General features: G+C 51.6%; 1 protein-coding gene across 1 annotated transcript; it reads right to left on the bottom strand.

Annotated features, from left to right (window-relative positions):
* Positions 1–1,586: 1,586 nt before the first annotated feature.
* On the bottom strand, positions 1,587–13,104 carry CX3CL1 (C-X3-C motif chemokine ligand 1). Its single transcript, XM_081031920.1, has 3 exons — positions 12,805–13,104; positions 6,814–6,931; positions 1,587–4,875 (listed from the first exon to the last, which is right to left on the bottom strand). Exons 1-3 carry the CDS (start codon positions 12,872–12,874, stop codon positions 3,624–3,626), a joined length of 1,440 nt encoding a protein of 479 aa, XP_080888046.1. The 5' UTR covers positions 12,875–13,104; the 3' UTR covers positions 1,587–3,623.
* Between the last annotated feature and the right edge of the window lie 5,482 nt (positions 13,105–18,586).

Here is an 18,586-nt window from a genome sequence, read left to right as displayed (position 1 = left end):
TCTGCCCGCAGTTTCTGGGTGTGGGCCAGGATCGTGTCTCGTGAAGCTGAAGAATGGAAACACGGACCCAGGAGAGGCAGAGTTTTAAAAAGAGGATAGTTTATTGAAAGCAAAGAGTCAGAGCTCTGGAGCAGGAGGGGGTCCCGAATGGGGGTGCCCCGTGACTGAGGCGAAAGCTCTTACTTTTATACCTTCCCTTGCCTGTTTGGGGAAGGGAACTGTTGCCATGAAGAAGGGAACTGTTTGAGGAAGGGAACTGGTGCCTTCTATTGAAATTAGTCTACCAGCTTTGTTCTGCTTGCCCATCCTAAAGGAATTAGCAAAGTAACCCACTCTTATCTATCAGATCAGCTCCAGACAAAAGGAATTTTATGATTAACCTCTAGGCCTTGTTACATTATGTCCTGGAGCAAAGGAGTGATTTCAAAACCTGAAATTTTAGGATATGGCTGTCTTTTCTTTATTCCACCAGGGACCTCCCTGTCTACCTAGGGACATTAGCAAAGTAACCCACTCTTATCTATCAGATATCTATCAGATCAGCTAACTATCCTGTATCACTTCCTTGTCCCACTTCTGATGGAGACTTGGGCTCAGAGAAAAATATCCTTACTATAAGAAATCAAGAACAGGGTGATGATAAATGGCGACTGATATGCCACAGCACCCAGGAGTACTAACGGGTGGAAGGGATGGTCGAGGACTGGAGTCTCATCCTGGCCTGCCCCATCTCAAGGGGCAGCTGCTGGTCAGGCCCCACCCACAGTCATCCTGTCATCCTGGGGGTGATGCCACCCAGTTGGATCAGGCCTTCTGAGTCACCTGACAGAACATAGAAAAGTGGGGTTTTGTATGTAATTTCCTGATTTTTACATGATGCCTCCAACTTTTTAAAACACCATGTAGACATAGGATCTAAGATGCCATTGATTGTAAAACATTCTGATATTTCATGAACTAGTAAAGAGACCTGTTAATTAAACTATGAGAAGCCATTGATTGTAAGACTAATACTAATTCCAAAGATGTCACAATGTGGGGGAAAAGTGTGCATCTCAGAATCCATGAAATACTGTATATCAACAGGCTGGACTTACTCTGTGGCACCTTGAGCAGTTCCCAACCTACACAACTGTGCATAGCAGCTCTGATGAGACCGAGCCAGGACACTGGAGGGTGTAGGGGCCAACAGAATGTTTGTACTTGGTGATTCATATCTATGAATACCCAAGTCCTTTGAGAAGTAATCCCTTTTTTATCTTTGTTTTTGATCTGTATCCTTGATCAGGAATGAGTCAAGGCAGCAAACAGGGAAATGTGGCCCAGTGTTGGCCTGAGCTGCCAGATTATTCAAGGAGATACCAAGGCCTCCCACAGCTAGGGGAGCAGAGCCAGGCCAGGGGCTCAACCCTCCTCAGCCCTGTCCCCAGGGCCCCTTCCCCTGCTGACTATAAAAGTTCCTGCCACTCTGCCTCACAGGAACTGAGATAGGGGTCTCCAGGGCTGATTCAGGGAGTCTTGTCCCGTCCGTTGTTCCACCCCCTCTGAGGCTCTAAGCCCACCCCAGAACAAGCACCTTTACTTGATTCACAAGACTTTTCAATTTTATTACTAAAATACAAAATGCACAGACATTGGTGACAGGGTTGGGAAAGCAAACGGATCGATCACCTCTTTCTACAGTCCTCCCCAAATTGTCCATGTCCTGCTTGGAAGAACTAACCAAGTCCGTGAGCAGAGGGCCAGCTGCCCCAGCTGCTTTCTCACAAAAGAGGGGAGCCCCCTCATGGGTGCCCCACTACTTGAAGGCTCCCAGGTGAGAGGAGCCTGAAAAAGTGCATTCAGACCTGCTGTCCTCCTGAGCTGTCAGAGTGCCCCCCACTCGAGCCAGGCCCAACAGGGGGTGACATGCCCAGCAGGAGGGCCCAGTCCTCTCTGTGGACCAGAGCTGGGTTTACTTCCTCTGAGCATCCATCTGTGAAGGAATGTGTCACCTCTCCCTGGAGGAAGCCCAGGCCATTGAAGGCTTCTCAGGTGGAGGGCAAAGGTCAACCTTGGAGACAATCAGAGGAGGTGGGGAGCTGCCAGCAGGAACCCTGAGGGGTGAGGCTTGCAGCTCTAGTTCCGACAGTGGGGCACTGGCCAGCCCAGTGAGCCTCCAGCCCCACCTAGGCCTGCCTGAGTCCTCAGGGGCCAAAAGGACCCTCTACTTCACGCCCATAACTTCCCTTCTCTCAAGGGTTCCCCCCCCCCAGAACACAGTCTCTTTCAGAAATAAGCACAGGAACATCATTGCTGGATTCTGATCTCACCTGGCCCTGCCTGCAATTGGGGTAAAGGCGAGGGGAGCTTTTGTAGTGCAGAGAACAATGTTTTCTGGGGTCAGAGAGGGGGATGAGGAACCCAGACCACAGGAAAGCAAATGCTGGACCCACGTGTGACAGCTTCCTGCAGCTTCTTCCTGGCTCCACTTGTGGAGTGCCCTCCCTTCCAGGGAGCCTGCAGGCCACCCCTCCTCCTTCAGCTTGTCGCATGACACCCGGCTGTCTCAGTGTCCCTGTAAACCTCATGGACACAGGGAGGGGCTGTTCTCAGTCAGGGAAGAGCCTTTGGAATTGGTGTCTGCCTGCCCACTACTGTGGCTGTGGTACTGACGCTCCCCCTCAGGGCAGGACTGCGCTATCAGATCTCTCTTGCAGGCCTTCTAGGCCCCAGGGCCCATGGATTTGCCAGTGTCATCCATTAGTAGAGACTTGCTAAGACGCTCTGCTGATAAAGGTTGTGAGGCTGCACCCAGGGTCTGGGGAAAGGGGTCTCTGGACCAACTGGTGATGCTCGTCAGGGATATAGGTTATTGCCACATATTTTCCATCCCTCTTTTCTTTCACAGATGGGAAACCAGATACATGAATGCTTTGACAAGTTGCTGGGGACTAGAACCCCAGCCTTCATGCTCAGAGTTCCTTCATTGCACAACACAGAGGAGGGAAAACAATCAAAGTCACTGGGTAACTTCATCTCCCCTTCCCATGATGCCTAACTGAGGACAGAACATTTGCTGGGAGCAGTGCCAGGAAACACCACGCTAGCCTCATGCAAGGAAAGACGGGTTCCCGGCTGGGGCATTGGGTCTGTACAGGGGACAGGGGCGATAGCACCGCAGGTGGCCGGGGTGGCTGGCAACTGCAGCGGAACCAAGAGACACGACGAGGTTGGAGGGTGTGGGCAGAAGAGGTCTGGCCTGAGGCTCATTTGTGAGATGGGCTGACGGAGGTACCCACATGGGGACATGGGCCAGAAGAGCTGGGCTTTCGATAAATAATTATTCAATGGGGCTGGGACTGTGTCAAAGGGAACCTTTAACCATGGCAAAGCAGCAGAAGAGAGTTTTCTGACTTAGGGAGATGGAACTGAGTTGCGGAGGCCACCCCTTCTGTCCCCAGTAGGTCAAGGAAGGTCAAAGGGGTATGGCCAGGAGCTGATGTCAGTCTCACCTGGAGGATCCTGCCTCCCAGCTTTGATCATCCCAGCTCAGGCCAGGCTCTTGGGTGAGGGTGGGAGTGAGGATGGGGGACCCCAGGCAGCTGTTCAGTTGAATATTTGGAAACAGGCACATGGGCATCTCACACTGGCACCAGGACATACGAGTTACTGCCACAGTTTCGGGGGACAAAGCGAAGTCCTTCCACCATGTCCCCCGCAACATGGCAGGCCTGCAGGCTCTGGTAGGCAAACATGGCCACCCCCAGGCAGAAGAGGAGGCCAAGAAAGGCCAATAACCCTACTGCTTGCCTCCTGGTGGCCGCCTGGGAGTCGGGGACATCCGGCCTCTGAGGGTCCTCGTCCGTGGGGGCCCAGCTGCCTGAGGCCACTAACTCCCTACTGGGGGCCCCTTCACAGGAGACAGGGACTATGGAGACATGGGGCATGCTGCTGGGCCCCCTGAAAGCATCCGGGTGAGCTGAAATGGGACCCATTTCCTTGGGCTCTACAGAGCTCTCTGGCATGGGATTCTGTCTTCCAGGCCACACATCTTGGCCTTCAGGCCCAGTACCGTCCTCTGGGACTGTGTGTAAAATGATGGGGGCCTGGGTGGAGGGGATCTGAGTGGGGAAGGTCTGGGAGGGGAGGGTCTGGGTGGAGGGGGCCTGGGTGGAGGGGGTCTGGGAGGGGAGGGTCTGGGTGGAGGGGGTCTGGGTGGGGAGGGTCTGGGTGGGGAGGGCCTGGGTGGGGAGGGTCTGGGTGGAGGGGGCCTGGGTGGAGGGGGTCTGGGAGGGGAGGGTCTGGGTGGAGGGGGTCTGGGAGGAGAGGGTCTGGGTGGAGGGGGTCTGGGTGGGGAGGGTCTGGGTGGAGGGGGCCTGGGTGGGGAGGGTCTGGGTGGAGGGGGCCTGGGTGGGGAGGGTCTGGGTGGGGAGGGCCTGGGTGGAGGGGGCTTGGGTGGAGGGGACCTGGGTGGGGAGGGTCTGGGTGGAGGGGGCCTGGGCAGAGGTGAACGACCCAGGCTGGTAGGCAGCAGAACTCTGTCGAGATGTGGTGGTGGTGATGGCAGCCGAGTTGTAAAGCTTGGTTGTCTCAGGCCCAGCTGGAGGCTGTCCATTTGGAGCTTTGGAAGCGGTGGGGGACCTGGCCCTCCAGGAATCAGCCACTCCCGTGGGCAGCTCTGAGGAAGTCCCCAAAACCCTCTGTATCTCCTGGTTACTGCTCTCCCCTGTAGCTTTGGGCTCCGAGACCGCAGCCATGGTGGTCCTGGGGTCCCCCATGCCGGTTCGCTTCGCCATTGTGCCAGCGGCTTTGCTGTCTAGGTACTTCATGGCTTCCTGGACCCATTCTGCCTCTGGGTCAGCACAGAAGAATCTGTGCGTGATGGTTTCCAAGCTACAAGAAAGGAAGACAGCGACCCAGTGAGGCCCAGATGCCAGGTGGAGTAGAGGCACCACGGAAATGCTCAGCAGGTGAACGGACCCAGCTGGAAATCCTGCCCCCACCACTTACTGGCTGTGAATGATGAGCTTAGTTGGGACAAACTGACTTCTGGAACTTCCATGTCCTCACCTTAGAAGTGGAGATAAGACACCTACTTCTACAAGGTGACCAATAGTCCCAGAAAAAATGGGACCGAGGGGGTCCTCAAGATACAGGACTTTTCATGCAAGTCCACCAAAGCGGGACACGTTAGTTGGTCACCCTACTTGTATGTAAAAAATAAAAATTATGTAAAACACCTGGCTCAGAGTAGGATGTCAGTAATCTGACACTAATAACAATGTGAATAATATTGTCATTACCATCAAGGCAGGGGCTCTGGGCTGTGTGAGTCTCTGATTGGGAGAAGTTAGTGTTCTCTGCCACCAGGTGTGTGACTGGCAAGCTCCACGGTGGGGCCTCCTCACTCTGGAAAGGACCCGATGTCACAATGTCCTCTTCCTCCTTTCCTTCAGTGATAAGGGCTTCCCTCTGGACCTCTACCCTTCTCCCCTAGTGTGTGTGTCCTCAGATTGAAAGGTCACCTAGTGAGCTACAGCTATACATATGCTGACTCCATTGGGACCCCGAGTGCCACCCAAATCTTGAGCTTCCTCTGAAGCTGTGTGTGGCTGGTTCACTGCCAAGACCACAGCTCGGCCGACTGGGGCCCTTGCTCCATGCCATGGCCTGTGCTAGGCATTTTGCCTATTTAAACTTCACACCCATCCTGCAAGGTGGCTATCACACTTGTCCCTATTTTGCAGATGAGAAAACTGAGGCTTGGAAAGGGAATGTAAATGTGCCCGGCTCCAGTGTACTGAGAAGTTCAGGAAGCAAGTGTGACCTACAGGCCCACAGGCACCAATGTGGTCCCAGGGCTGAGATCCCCTCCCTGGCGCTTACCACTTCCCCTTCACCAAGAAAACAGAAGCAAATATGTGGGGGAGCCTGGAGGAAGTGAGCCTGGATGGGTGAGCAGAGAGGTCAGGGAGCAGCACACTCACCCTTTTTAGTAAATTCACCATCGTGCATTAATGGGAAGTACAAGATTTCCTTTAGCTAAGCCTATATTTAAAAGGCTCACTGGCTGTTTCCTGCTGCCAGGACTCCAGGTCTGGCTGCCCCTGCTTTAGGACCCAAAGGTCCTGGAGAAAGACCTCAGGGCTGGGTATTTGGGCAGTATCCAAAAGGACCCCAAAGGAGCAAGCAGCCAAAATGGCCAAGGACCCCCACAGCCAAGGGGAGAGCTGGCTCAGCTTGACCCCTGCAAAGTCTCATAGAGATGTTTCCTGTCTGTCAAATGGAGATAATAATCTCTGCCTCACCGATTGTCAGCAGCTTCCAGAAACCCTGCCAAGCACTTTACTTACATTATCTCTTTTTATGCTCCCAACTATCCATTTTATAAATAAGGAAACTAAGGCACAGAGGGCAGGCAATGGGACCAGGGCCACCCAGTCTTCAAGTGGTGAAGCCAGGATTTGTACTACCTCTGTTGGATTCTGGAACCTGCACTTTGAGACCACCCTGCTTTACCTCCCCATGAAATCCAGCAGGTTTGGGTGCTGCATAGAACATGCTTTGGCCTAAGTGAAATTACCACTCTCAGTGCCTGCTCCAGGCCCCAGGCCCCAGGCCATTCAGGAAGCCACACCCCGCCTTTGCCATGTGCTGCAGATATTGAGGTCAGCAAGGGGGCCAGCAGGCCAGGAGCAGGAGGAGCATTTCCTGAGGTCCTTGGTGAGGAGCCCAAAGTGGGGCTGGGGAGATGGGGACATGGATTAGCAGAGGCTTGGGACCATCCCCAGGGCCCAACAGGAATGCAAAGGCTGAGAAAGCAGTACCTACATTATGGCGGGCTTGCCGCAAGATGCTTGGTTTCGTTGATAGTTGATTAGACGATCCTGGGGGATAGGGGAAGTCATCTTGTTGCATGGGGTCTTGCATTTCTTCACACCGTACTGTCCTGAGCCCACAGAGGCCACCAGTCAGCAGGGCTGCCCATGGGCATCTGGCCACCCTGACCCACACCAGCTTACCCCAGCCACACCCCCAAGCCAGAACCAGGGCCCGCACCCCTGACCTTCCAGGCACTTGACCTCAGCCTCCCCTCCTCCCTTGCCCAGTCTCTGGACAAACATCTCTATGCCTCAGTTTCCCTGCCTGTAAAATACAGACAATGATAGTATCTACCTCATAGAGTTGTAAGGATTCATGAAAATGAATCCTTCCTTATAAAGCTCTTAGTGCCTGGCACGTACTAAGTGTCAATTTTAAAAATTAAGTTGCTGTAGTTGGTCAATTGCAAACAGCAGAGATGAGTCTGAGAGTGACAGGGATCTGCCAGAGGCCACACAGCCAGCAAGTGACAGAACAGGCTCTCTTACCCAACCTCGCTTTGGCGCCTGTGGTGCTGCCCCTCCCCCACCCCTACATCTACACCCCAGCTCTCCCTCTCAAGCTGGTCCATATTCATGGATTTCCATGACCTCTGAGACACACCCAGACCTCTCTCCATCCATCTCATGTGCCCACCTGTGACACGTAGACATGCACACACACAGCAACAAAAATAAGGCATGTAGCAGATAATCAAAATTTTTAAATGTGTAAGTATAACCACCTTCTAAAGAAAGTAGTGGGGGAGAGGTGTACTGAGTAGACCATCCTTTGTTCTGCCTTTAAGAGCCAGGGTGAGTTTGGGAGAAATTGCTGAGAGGAACTAACTGAATCGGTCATTTGGAGTTCCCAGGGCAAGCTGGGGAGGCAGGAGTAAGGAGATGGCATGGAGATGGCAGGCGTGCATGGGTGGGGGCAGAGCAGGGTAGGCAGGGGTCTGCAGATGGCTGGCTACCACATGGAGCCAGAGAGAAAACCCAGGACAGGATGAACGTGATTCAACAGATAGTTGAGAACCCACATATTTTACATAAACATTCAAAGCTATTTGCATTTTCACCTTCTCCCTTCCCCTAAAATCTCCAGCAAAATGTATTCCACTTGGTATAAGTTGGGGAGCGGTATGTAAAAAATGAGGAAAAGACTGAGTTTCCTCAGTTCTGAGTCATACGCAGCAGAAGCCAAGACCCCAGAAGCAAAAATCTCGGAGGCCAGGACTTCCAGGACAGTGGAGTCAAGAGAGCAAACTTATCTTTTCTAGCTCTGTAGGGCTGAGAAACCCCAGCGGGTCCCCGGGCTCCACCAAAACGTGCATCGCTCATTGACAAAAATTTACATGTCCATGAACATGCAAACATGCACTAGTACCTCCCAGGAGGGGAGGGGACCTCCCAGCAGCTGGTCCCTAAGGCGCAGTCTGCCTTTTTCAGGAACCAGGATGTAGACGTCCCCCCTTTTCCCAGAGTGGGACCTGGGAATGACTCAGCTGCAGCTTCCTCAGGCCCCATTGAGTAGAAACAGTCCCTTGGGCTGGGCTGGCAGATGTCTTCCTGGGGAAGCCCAAGAGAAACTGTGTTCCTGGTGACTGGAGCCAGGAGGAAGCTGCCCAGTGGGCAGGAGGAATGAGCTTGGTAAAGTCAGTTTGCTCTCTGGACTCTGCTTCCAGGATGGGGAAGGCCACTGCCCACCTCTGGGGCTTCAAAGAGCCACAAAGTCAGCCTGTCCTTAAAGTCCCCTCCCTCTACCAATGTGCCTGAATGCCCTTGGCCAGACAGACTGTTCTTGGTCCTGCCCAGGTAAGGTTGTATAACTAACGTAGGGAAACTTTTCTTCTTGGAAACTGAAGTTTTCTTTCCTGTAATTGGAGACAATGTCTCCATTCAGCTAGTCATTGATTATTAGTCATATGTGAGTTTCAGGAAGGCAGGGAGCTCATCCATCCAACCATCCATCCATCCATCATCCATCCATCCATCCATCCATCCATCCATCCATCCATCCATCCAACCATCCATCCATCCATCATCCATCCATCCAACCATCCATCCATCCATCATCCCTCCATCCCTCCATCCATCCATCCATCCATCCATCATCCATCCATCCATCCATCCATCCATCCATCCATCCATCCATCCATCATCCATCCATCCATCCATCCATCCATCATCCATCCATCCATTCATCATCCATCCATCCATCCATCCATCCATCATCCATCCATCCATCCATCCATCCATCCATCATCCATCCATCCATCCATCCATCCATCATCCATCCATCCATCCATCATCCATCCATCCATCCATCCATCCATCATCCATCCATCCATCCATCCATCCATCCATCATCCATCCATCCATCCATCCATCCATCCATCCATCCAACCATCCATCCATCCATCCATCATCCATCCATCCATCCATCCATCCATCCATCCATCATCCATCCATCCATCCATCCATCCATCATCCATCCATCATCCATCCATCCATCATCCATCCATCCATCCATCCATCCATCCATCCATCCATCATCCATCCATCCATCTATCATCCATCCATCCATCCATCCATCCATCCATCATCCATCCATCCATCCATCCATCCATCATCCATCCATCCATCCATCCATCCATCCATCCATCCAACCATCCATCCATCCATCCATCATCCATCCATCCATCCATCCATCATCCATCCATCCATCCATCCATCCATCATCCATCCATCCATCCATCCATCCATCCATCATCCATCCATCCATCCATCCATCCATCCATCCATCCATCCATCCATCCATCCATGTCCTGATTCAGCCAATACTTGTTTGAATTACTTTTGAGTATCTACAAAGACCCAGGCCCTCTTGTCCTTAACCCTAAACTTTCTCTCCTGCAGGTGCTGGTGCTGAGCTTGGAGAGAGCACCTCAGTTCCAATCAATACTATCAGATTACTCAGCCATCAAATGCTGACCCTCCGTCTTGCCAGGTCCTGTAAGACATAATGGGATGAACAAGGCCCATCTCTGCCCTCAGAAGGCTCCCAGCTTGATGGGCAGCTAAGACACACTCACAAACTATCAGAGCTTTTCTTAACTGAGCACCTACTATGTATTGGAGCCTGTGCTCAGCACGAGCGCATCTGCTCTCATTAATTCCCGATTTCCCTGCAAAGAGAGTATCGGTATGCCCATTTTACAGATGCAGAAGCTGAGAATCAAAGAGGTTAAATGACTTACCGGAGGCCACACAGCTGCTTAGTGGCAGTTCTGGTTTTCCTCCCAGCCCCTATCCATCCCACTTTCCTAGTCTGCCTTAAACACCAGGTAGAAACACCATGTCCCAGAGCATAACCCAAATTGGCTGGGGTTTACATGAGGGAGAGAACTGCAAGTGATCAAGGGAGGCTTCTTGGAGGGGGGTACCCTTTAGGCTGGACCTCAAGGATGAGGCTTACAGACAGGAAGAGATAGGCATGTTCTGGTTCTCTGGGTGAGGTAATAGAGAAAGGGCTTGAGCCCGAGCTAGAGGTGTGTCCTGGATGAGTCACTTAGGCTTTCTAAGCCTCGATTCCCTTATCTTTAAAACAGACATGATAATACCTGCCTCACAAGGTGGTTTTGAGAATAAATATATTTAACTCTCTGGACCCTTAGAGCATGGTTTCCTCAACAGTAAACACCACTGACATTTTGGACCAGATAGTTCTTTATCGTGGGGGCTGTCCTGTGTCCTATGGGGGGGGGGCAGCACGCCTGGCCTCTTAGGTGCCTGAGCACCCCCAACAAAAAATGGGGGGACATTTGTAACAACCAAAACTGTCTCCAGAAATTGCCAAATGTCCCCCACTGAGGACCACTGCCCTGGAGATATCCACGTGGTCTCCTCCTCTGCCTCCCTCAGTGTCCCTTCTCAGGGAGGCTGCCCTGACCCCTTACTTAAAATTTCAACACCGCCCCCCACCCCCATTGTGTTTATCACAGCGGCATTTTTTTCTTCTAACAGACCAAATTGTTTACTGATTTATTTTGTGTACTGTCTGTCTTCTCCAGTCGATGTTCAGCCCCCCAAGAGCTGGGATCTTTGGCAGTTTTATTCACTAATGTGGCCCCAGCACCAAGAAGAGCAGTGCCTGGCACATAGTAAATGTCCAATAAATATTTGTTGAGTGAATTACCAAAATGCACACAACTACTTTCTGACATAGAAAATCTTAACCGATGGAGAAATAGAGGAATTTTTATTTAAATTTGTCAGAGGCCTGGATCTGACACCCTGAATTCATTCTCCCTCACCTTCCCCATCCACCCCCACCACTAACTGGGAGCAGACTACAGCAGCTTAAAACAGATTTATTTTTTCCCCCCTCTTTCTTGCTGGGGCTTGAGTAGGAGTGAATGTGTCAGTGCTTGGGGAGAAAAATTCTGTGTCCTGACTTGTATCTGCAGGTTTGTTACATAAAGCAGGGGAGCTTCCTGCCTGACACAACCCCACAAACCCAGATTTGGGAACTGACGCAGTTGTCTTGCGCCAGCCAGGGCAGCATCCACGAAGCTCTCAGCCCCCCCCTTAGAGCCTCTCTGGCTTGTGGACCAACCCCTAGTCCTGCAGAGGCTCCCCAGGGGGTCTCTCAGAGCCACAAATGTCCTTGTGGGTGAGGACCTCCAAGGTGGGCCTGGCCAAATGCCCAGTTTTACGGGAGGAGAAACTGAGGCGTAGGAAGGTTGAAATAATGTATTTCCCAGCAAAATGAGTGACCAAGATTAGGGCAAGAACCGGATGGTCCTGAAGCCTCAGGCTGCTTCCCTGAGTCCTGGTCCCCCCAGGATCCCTTCTCCATCCAGCATAGGAGTCCCCCACCCTAGCTTAGTATAAATAAAACTCCTCCTCCCACTTTCAAAATGCCTTCCAAGACAGTGGAGCCTCACGACACAGGAGACAATAGCAATGTCTAAAGGTGCAATAGCTGGGACCAGAGAAGGCAACACCCCACTCAGGGTCAGGGCTATGGCAAAACAACCTTCATTTAATGCCCCTATTTCAGTGCTCACTATCCCCAAACACCTCGGGCCTCAGGGTTCAAGCCCAGGAAGCAGGAAGACAGCAACCCTTGGCCTCTGCCACCTCCGCCACCCCACCCGTCTGCTCGCCGCCCCACTGGTGGGTTTTTCCCTCCCACACGGAGGGACTCAGAATACATCCCTGCTCCCGCTTGCATCCAACCCCACGCTCTCCTGCCCTGCCTACTGGCTGTGTATCCTCAGGCCAGTTTCTCACCTCTCTGGGCCTCCCTCCTTCTCACTTATGGCAGGTGGGATGGATACATCATGCCCTACCATGTCCCAGGCTCCAGAAAACAGGTGACTGGAGATGCAAACATTTTCTAAGTTATGCTTGAAGGAGGAAGGCAGTATCATGGGGGAGACACAGGTAGAGGGATTGGGTCTAAGGCCAGAGCACAGTGACCTTGACCTCCACTGGTCTTGGGCCCTCTACTCCTGGGGTGGCCTTGAAATCAGGGAAGAAGAAAGTCCCAACTGTGGCCTCGCCCAGGGCTAGGCTGAGACTCAGGAGTCTGGACTGCAGGTTACATATTAACCTGGGTAGCGAGGGCCAGCCCGCTGTCTCCAGGGCTCCTACCCTGGGGCCCACCAGGAACCTCCTCTGGCTGCTCCCAAGCCCACCCTCCTGGCACCCCCACACCCGGCACCCCTATGCAGTAGCTGCCTTGCTCACCGGGCCACGCAGGGACAGTTTCAGAGCCAGGGAATCTTTCCTGCGAGAGGAGCAGCCCCGCAATCCCCCCCCCCAGGCACATCCCTCAGGAGTGGGTTGCCACAAACCCAGGCAGGGTCTGGGACCCTGACGTCAGGCCTGTGGGGAGAAGTGGGGCTGGAGGCGCCCTCACCTTGCCCATGCCCACGGCCACCCCACTCACCCGCCAGCAGCATGGTCAAATGGCAGAGGACAGCCAAGCGGAGCAGCCAGGAGAGAGGTGGAGGAGCCATGGCTGAGGGCGGGCGGGAGTCCGGCTGGGGATCCAGGTAAGGCCGGGGAAGGCAGCCAGGGCCAGCGTCCAAGCTCAGTGCTATTCCCTCACGTGCTGCCTGAGCTCTGCCTGAGCTCTTGCTTTTTATAATGAAGATCCGCTGCCTCTGCCTCCGTCTCCCGGCCCCCTGCAGGCAGGCAGTAGGAGGGGAAAGGAAGGGAGCCTGTGTGCAACCACTGGATTCCTCAGAGTGTTGCCAAGGAACGGAGTCAGAGCTCTGAGTGAAGGCCTGCATTGGGGGAGGGGAACTGGGCTGGCTGCTCACTGTGGCTCCACAAACCGGAACCTGCCAGGGAAGCTGACCAGGAATGCTAGGGTTCAAAGGGTGTCCTCTCCTCTCATAGGCCTACTGGGCGCTGGCATATGCCCTTCGGTCTGTCCTGGGGCCCTAGCTCCTCAGTGGGCAATAAAAACAGAACAGAGGGTCCTGAGAATAGAGGATGCTACCTGCAGCAAACCGGGGGAAATCAAGGTTGTCCCTTGGTTTCCTGCCAGTCTGGGTCTGACGAGTTCTCGAGTTCTCGTCTGGGTCTGGGGGTGGGTATCTCCCCCACACCATGAAGGACTCTCAGCGTTTACCTCTTAAAGCCCCAATGCCTCAGGGACCTTGTTCGTCAGTGCATCCCCTGAGCCCAACCTACAGCCTGAAAAACAGGGGCTTGGTACAGTAAATATTTACTGAAAGAATAATCTAGTCCAACTTCATGGGGGCAGATGGGGAAACTGAGGCCCAGAGAGGGGCAGAGTCACCCCAGGTCACAGAGAGCATCAGGGTGGAGAACTGCCACAGAGAAGATGACTGGGCATTAGCAGGGGTGTGGGTAGCTCAGGACACAGGAAAGAGCCCAGCCCCCTGCCTCTCCGTTCTTACTTTGCACCAACTCCCATCTCCAGCTCTGGACCCCTGTGAACAGCACAGCTACCAACCTCACCCAGGTCGCTCGGTGCCTCGGCTCATCCTTAACTGTCGTGTGTCCTGGAGAAGTCCCGCCTCTCTCAGGCCTTCAGTTCTCCGTCTAAGGAGGGAGTTGGACTAGTCTCCCGGGGAAGGAGCTTTGAAACTGGCTTTCCAGGTTCTCATTCCCTTAGAGGAGGTGACAACAGGATCAGGGCTGACCAGTCAGTAGCTCCTACCAAACGGGTGTTAAGTGTCTGCAGATGTTGGGTACAGCACAGCTGCTCCAATGGCAGCTTCCGGAAGACAGTGGCCCAGACTGGGGCCACGAGTGAACTGGGAACCCACTCCACCTGGCCACCTCTGGGCTGCCAGACGGAGGGAAACCAGTCTGTCTGTGAGCCACTGTCCCGGCTGTGGCACCAGCCGGTGTAGGCTGCACTGGGCAGAGGGGTCACAATTCCCAAGGCCGGGGGACCTCTCTCACTCAATGGGCTGTCTGTGGTGTGGAGCTCAGAGGCTGGACACTGCTTGATGGGGAGCAACAGCCCCAAGAAGGGCCTGTGTCCACAGCTTTAAGTGATTTGCAAGATGAAATCACATGATCATGACAACAAATCCAGAGTATAAGCCAAATACCACTGCCACAGTCCATTTTATGGATGAGAAAACCGAGGCATGTAGAAGTTAAGGAATTTCCTGAAGATCACCAGACACAAAGTGGGGGAGCCTAGATTTGCCCCAGTCCACCGGCTCTGGGGTCTGAGTTCATGACCACCAGGCTACCCCACCTCCCTCTACCCCCAGTGTGAGAACTGCTGTGAGGATTAAGGGACTTTACACCCATAAGGTGCTGGTTCAGAGCCTGACACAGGACACGTGCCAAAACATAGAAAATGGCACCACTTTCCTTTGTTCAGCCCTTGGGGATGTCCCTTGCCCTCCTCTGGCCCAGCTTTACCTCTTATAAAATTGGAATGTTCACCCCCACCTACTCCATCAGGACACTGAGGCCTATGTGACTTTAGATTCAGTTCAGACACAGTAACCAGGCTTTCAGGTCAGCCAGACCTGCAGCCAAACTTGTCTCCACCACCTGGGAGGGGCATCGCTTTGGACAATTGACTTAACCTCTCCAAGCCCGTTTCCCCATCCATAAAGTGTGATGCTAATAGCCACTTCACCAAATCGGTCACTGGGGAGTCCATGAAACTCAGGGCTTTTACAGGGCCTGGCATCCAGAAGCCATTCGTGTTTGTTATTCCGCTCTGGTGTTTGCCTGGCCCTGTGGTGGGATGGGGGGCCCAAAGGTAAATCCATAAGCCAAAGTCCCTGCCCCAAGGAGCCCCAGCTCAGCAGGAGAGAGGAAAACATGAATCCTACCAGAGACTCTAAGGCTGCAGGTCTGGAGGAGGGAGAGAGTCCTTCATTGTTGTCTGGGAATCAAGAAAGAAGGGAGAGAGAGCTATTTCAATCAGAAGACAGGCAGAATTTTGCTTTTGAAAAATTTTTATATTGTCGTTTTGAAAAATTTTAAATAACGAAGAAGAAGGAATGATACAAAGAATTTTCATATTTCTACCACCTAAATTCAATAATTAGCATTTTTCTATATCTACTTCTTTTTTTTTTTTTTGCCAAGCCATTTCAAAGTAAATTATGGGTGCCTGATATTTTGCCCCAAAATACGTTAGCATACATCTCCGCAATGTACAGACATTGTCTTATATAAATATAAGACTGTTATCCCACCTAACAAATTAATAGTAATTCCTATGTGTCATGTAATACTCACTATATATTCAAATTTCTCCAATTGTCCCAAAAATGTGTTTCATAGTTTCTTCTTCCTTCCTCTTTCCTTCTTTTTTCCCTCCTCCCTCCCTCCCTCCCTCCCTCTAATTCTTCCTTCTTTCTCTCTTTCTCTTATTTTTTGAACCAGGATCCAATCTATATTCATGCATTGCCTATGGTTATTTCTTTTGAGTCTACAATAGACCCCCCTGTACATTTTTAATGACATTGACTTTCTGAAGGGTCAAGACCATTGTCTTACACACCGTTTTCATTCTTAATTTATCTAATTACATTTTTATGATGTCATCTACTGGTTCCCTAGTCTGTGTTTCCTGTAAACTGGGAGTGCGATCTACAGGCTCAATTAGACTCCGGCCACATATTCTTGGGAAGAATCTGTTATGAGTAATACTGTGTATTTCACACCACAACAGATAGGTTGTTCCACTGTCCTTGATGGGCTACTGACAGCTCTCTCTGCTGGAGAAGTGTTAATTCCTTTGTGATTCACAACTAACTTGCAATCCGCAGCTGGTCGGGATTTTGACAGACCATTCCAGGCAGAGGGAAAAAATCTAACCAAGGTGGAACCTACTGGACCTATGCAGGGGACGGGGAAGAATCTGATGACACTGGCTCTGAAGAAGGAGTGGGCAGGGAGGCTGCAGTTGGACTTTGAAGCCGGAGCAAGGGGTGAGGCTGCTGTCCAGGGACCAAAGGGATCTGGGGAGGTTCTGAGCCCAGGAATAAGTAGAGACGTGATTAGAATAAGTAAAGCAGCACTGAGAAGAAGGAAAGAGGGTTTCCTGGGGCAGTGCGGTAGGGGACAAGGGTATCCCTGCCTGAACCCTCCTGGGTGCTCCAGGGAGCAGGCAGCCTGCACTGTTTTTGTGGGACATGATTCCCCTGGCCCTGGAAGCAGAACAGAAACATCCGTGAGGACCAGGATTGGGAGCCGGGGACACTGCTGTGGGGTCCCAGGATGGTAGGAGAAATGAGATGGCCAGTGAGGTGGCCATCTCCAGGGTACCTGGGGAACAGCCTTGCCTAGCTTTCCCTGCCCCACTCAACTCTGCCCAGTTCACATTTCTAGCCAATAAGGAAGGCTGCCCACATGCCCTTGGCATTGCCTCTGTCTGCGCACCTGGCCACATCCTCTTTTTATTTTGATCCAATACACATGGCAAGATTTACTATTTTAACCATTTCGAACCATTACAGCTCAGTGGCATTAAGTCCATTCCCGTTGTTATGCAATCATCACCACACCCATCTCCAGAACTTTTTCATCCTGTGAAATTGAAATTCTGGACCCATTAAATAATTCCCAGACCCTGGGAATCACCATTCTACTTCCTGTCTCTATGAGTTTGACAACTCTAGGAATCACACAATATTTGTCCTTTGTGACTGGCTTATTTCACTTACCATAATGTCAATCCATGTGGTAGCAGGTGTCAGAATTTCCTTCCGTTTCACAGCTCAAGACTATTGCATTATATGGATATAGCACATTTTGCTTATTCATTCATCCATTGATAGACACTAGGGTTGTTTCCTCCTTTGGCTATTGTGGGAAATGCTGCAATGACAATGGCTATATAAATATCTGTTCGAGTCCCTGCTTTCAATTCCTTTGTATATATACCCAGAAGTGGCATTACTGGATTATATGGTAATTCGTTGTTTAATTTTTTTGAGGAACCACCATACTGTTTTCCACAGTGACTGCACCATTTTACATTCCCACCACCAAACCACAAGGGTTCCAATTTCTCCACAGCCTCACCAACCTTGTGTGTGTGTGTTTTTTTAATAATAGCCATTGTAATGGGTGTGAAGTTGTATCATGGTTTTATTTGCATTTCCCTAATGATTAGTGATGTTGAGCATATTTTTATGTGTTTATTGACCATTTGAATAGTTTCCATTTTGCTATTGGGTGATCTGTACCTTCTTATCTCATTGGATTCTTACAACCACACACCCTGACATCTCTTTTATGCTCCCTGTTCACAGAGGTAGGAACTGAGGATCAGAGGATGAAAGCAACTTGCTCCAGACTCCCAGCCAGTGAGAGTTCCTACACCCGTCTGAATCTGTGACATGCACCCTTCCTGATGCTTCTCCCGGCGCTCTGGGTGCTCTTGGTGTCTGGAAATCCTGCTGTGAGAGCCAGATCTGAAGGGGAGCAAAGGCCATTTGTGCCAAGATGTCCATGGAATGGTGTTTACACTGAGGAAATAATGAAGATGGCCCAAGGAAAGAAGAGTGGTGTTTTGTTGTTTTGACAGAGTGAGCCGTGTCCAGGAACTCCAGGAAAGTGGGCCCAGTTGAGGGTCCAGGGGAGCTCAGCACAAGATGAACTAGAGACTCCCCAAACCCACTCTGTTTTCCTCCAAGACACACAGCTTGGCTGTACTTCCCAGCATCCCTTGCAGTCAGAGTGGCCATGTGACTGAGTTCTGCCGGTGGCAGGTGGCAAGAAGTGATGAGCCCCTCGTCCTGGCCTGGCTCAAAAAGTCCTTGCACAAGACTCCACTCTCCTTTGCCATCTGCTGATGATAGGAAAGCGTCTAGGCCCAGGAGGAGGGTGAGGCCATCAGAAGGAAGGACCCCAGGACGCCGAATGACCATGTGGAAGGTCTCTCACTGACCAGGAATGCCTGATCAGACTTCATGTGAGAAGAAACAAACTTCTATGGAATTGAGCCACTGAGATATTGGAGTTTGTGCAGAAAGTAGCCTTTCCTGACTAATACACTCTTCCTTTGTGTCTACCCTTAAAAGGGGAATGTGAGGTTGGCTTATTGAATGAATGACTGAATGAATAAATATCTGCTTAAGGATATTTATGGAGATTGAATGAGTGGTTTCGTCAGATCCTCCTGACAAGTGGTCCCAGGGTGGGCCAGGCCTGGTGGAATAATGTTTGGGCCTCCATGTTGGCAGGGACACAGCCTACTTCCCAGGTCCTCT

This window comes from Rhinolophus hipposideros (assembly GCF_964194185.1).
Source record: "Rhinolophus hipposideros genome assembly, chromosome: 21".
In the NCBI taxonomy this organism is placed as follows: domain Eukaryota; kingdom Metazoa; phylum Chordata; class Mammalia; order Chiroptera; family Rhinolophidae; genus Rhinolophus; species Rhinolophus hipposideros.
The sequence above is the reverse complement of the archived record's forward strand: the minus strand, read 5'-3'. Positions and strand labels throughout refer to the sequence as shown.

Coding starts and splice junctions, on each gene's coding strand:
- CX3CL1 (XM_081031920.1), bottom strand. CDS start 12,874: ATGGCTCCTCCACCTCTCTCCTGGCTGCTCCGCTTGGCTGTCCTCTGC. Junction 6,932..12,804: donor TTTGACCATGCTGCTGGCGG/GTGAGTGGGGTG, acceptor CTGTGGGCTCAG/GACAGTACGGTGTGAAGAAA. Junction 4,876..6,813: donor TGCGGCAAGCCCGCCATAAT/GTAGGTACTGCT, acceptor CCTTTCTTGTAG/CTTGGAAACCATCACGCACA.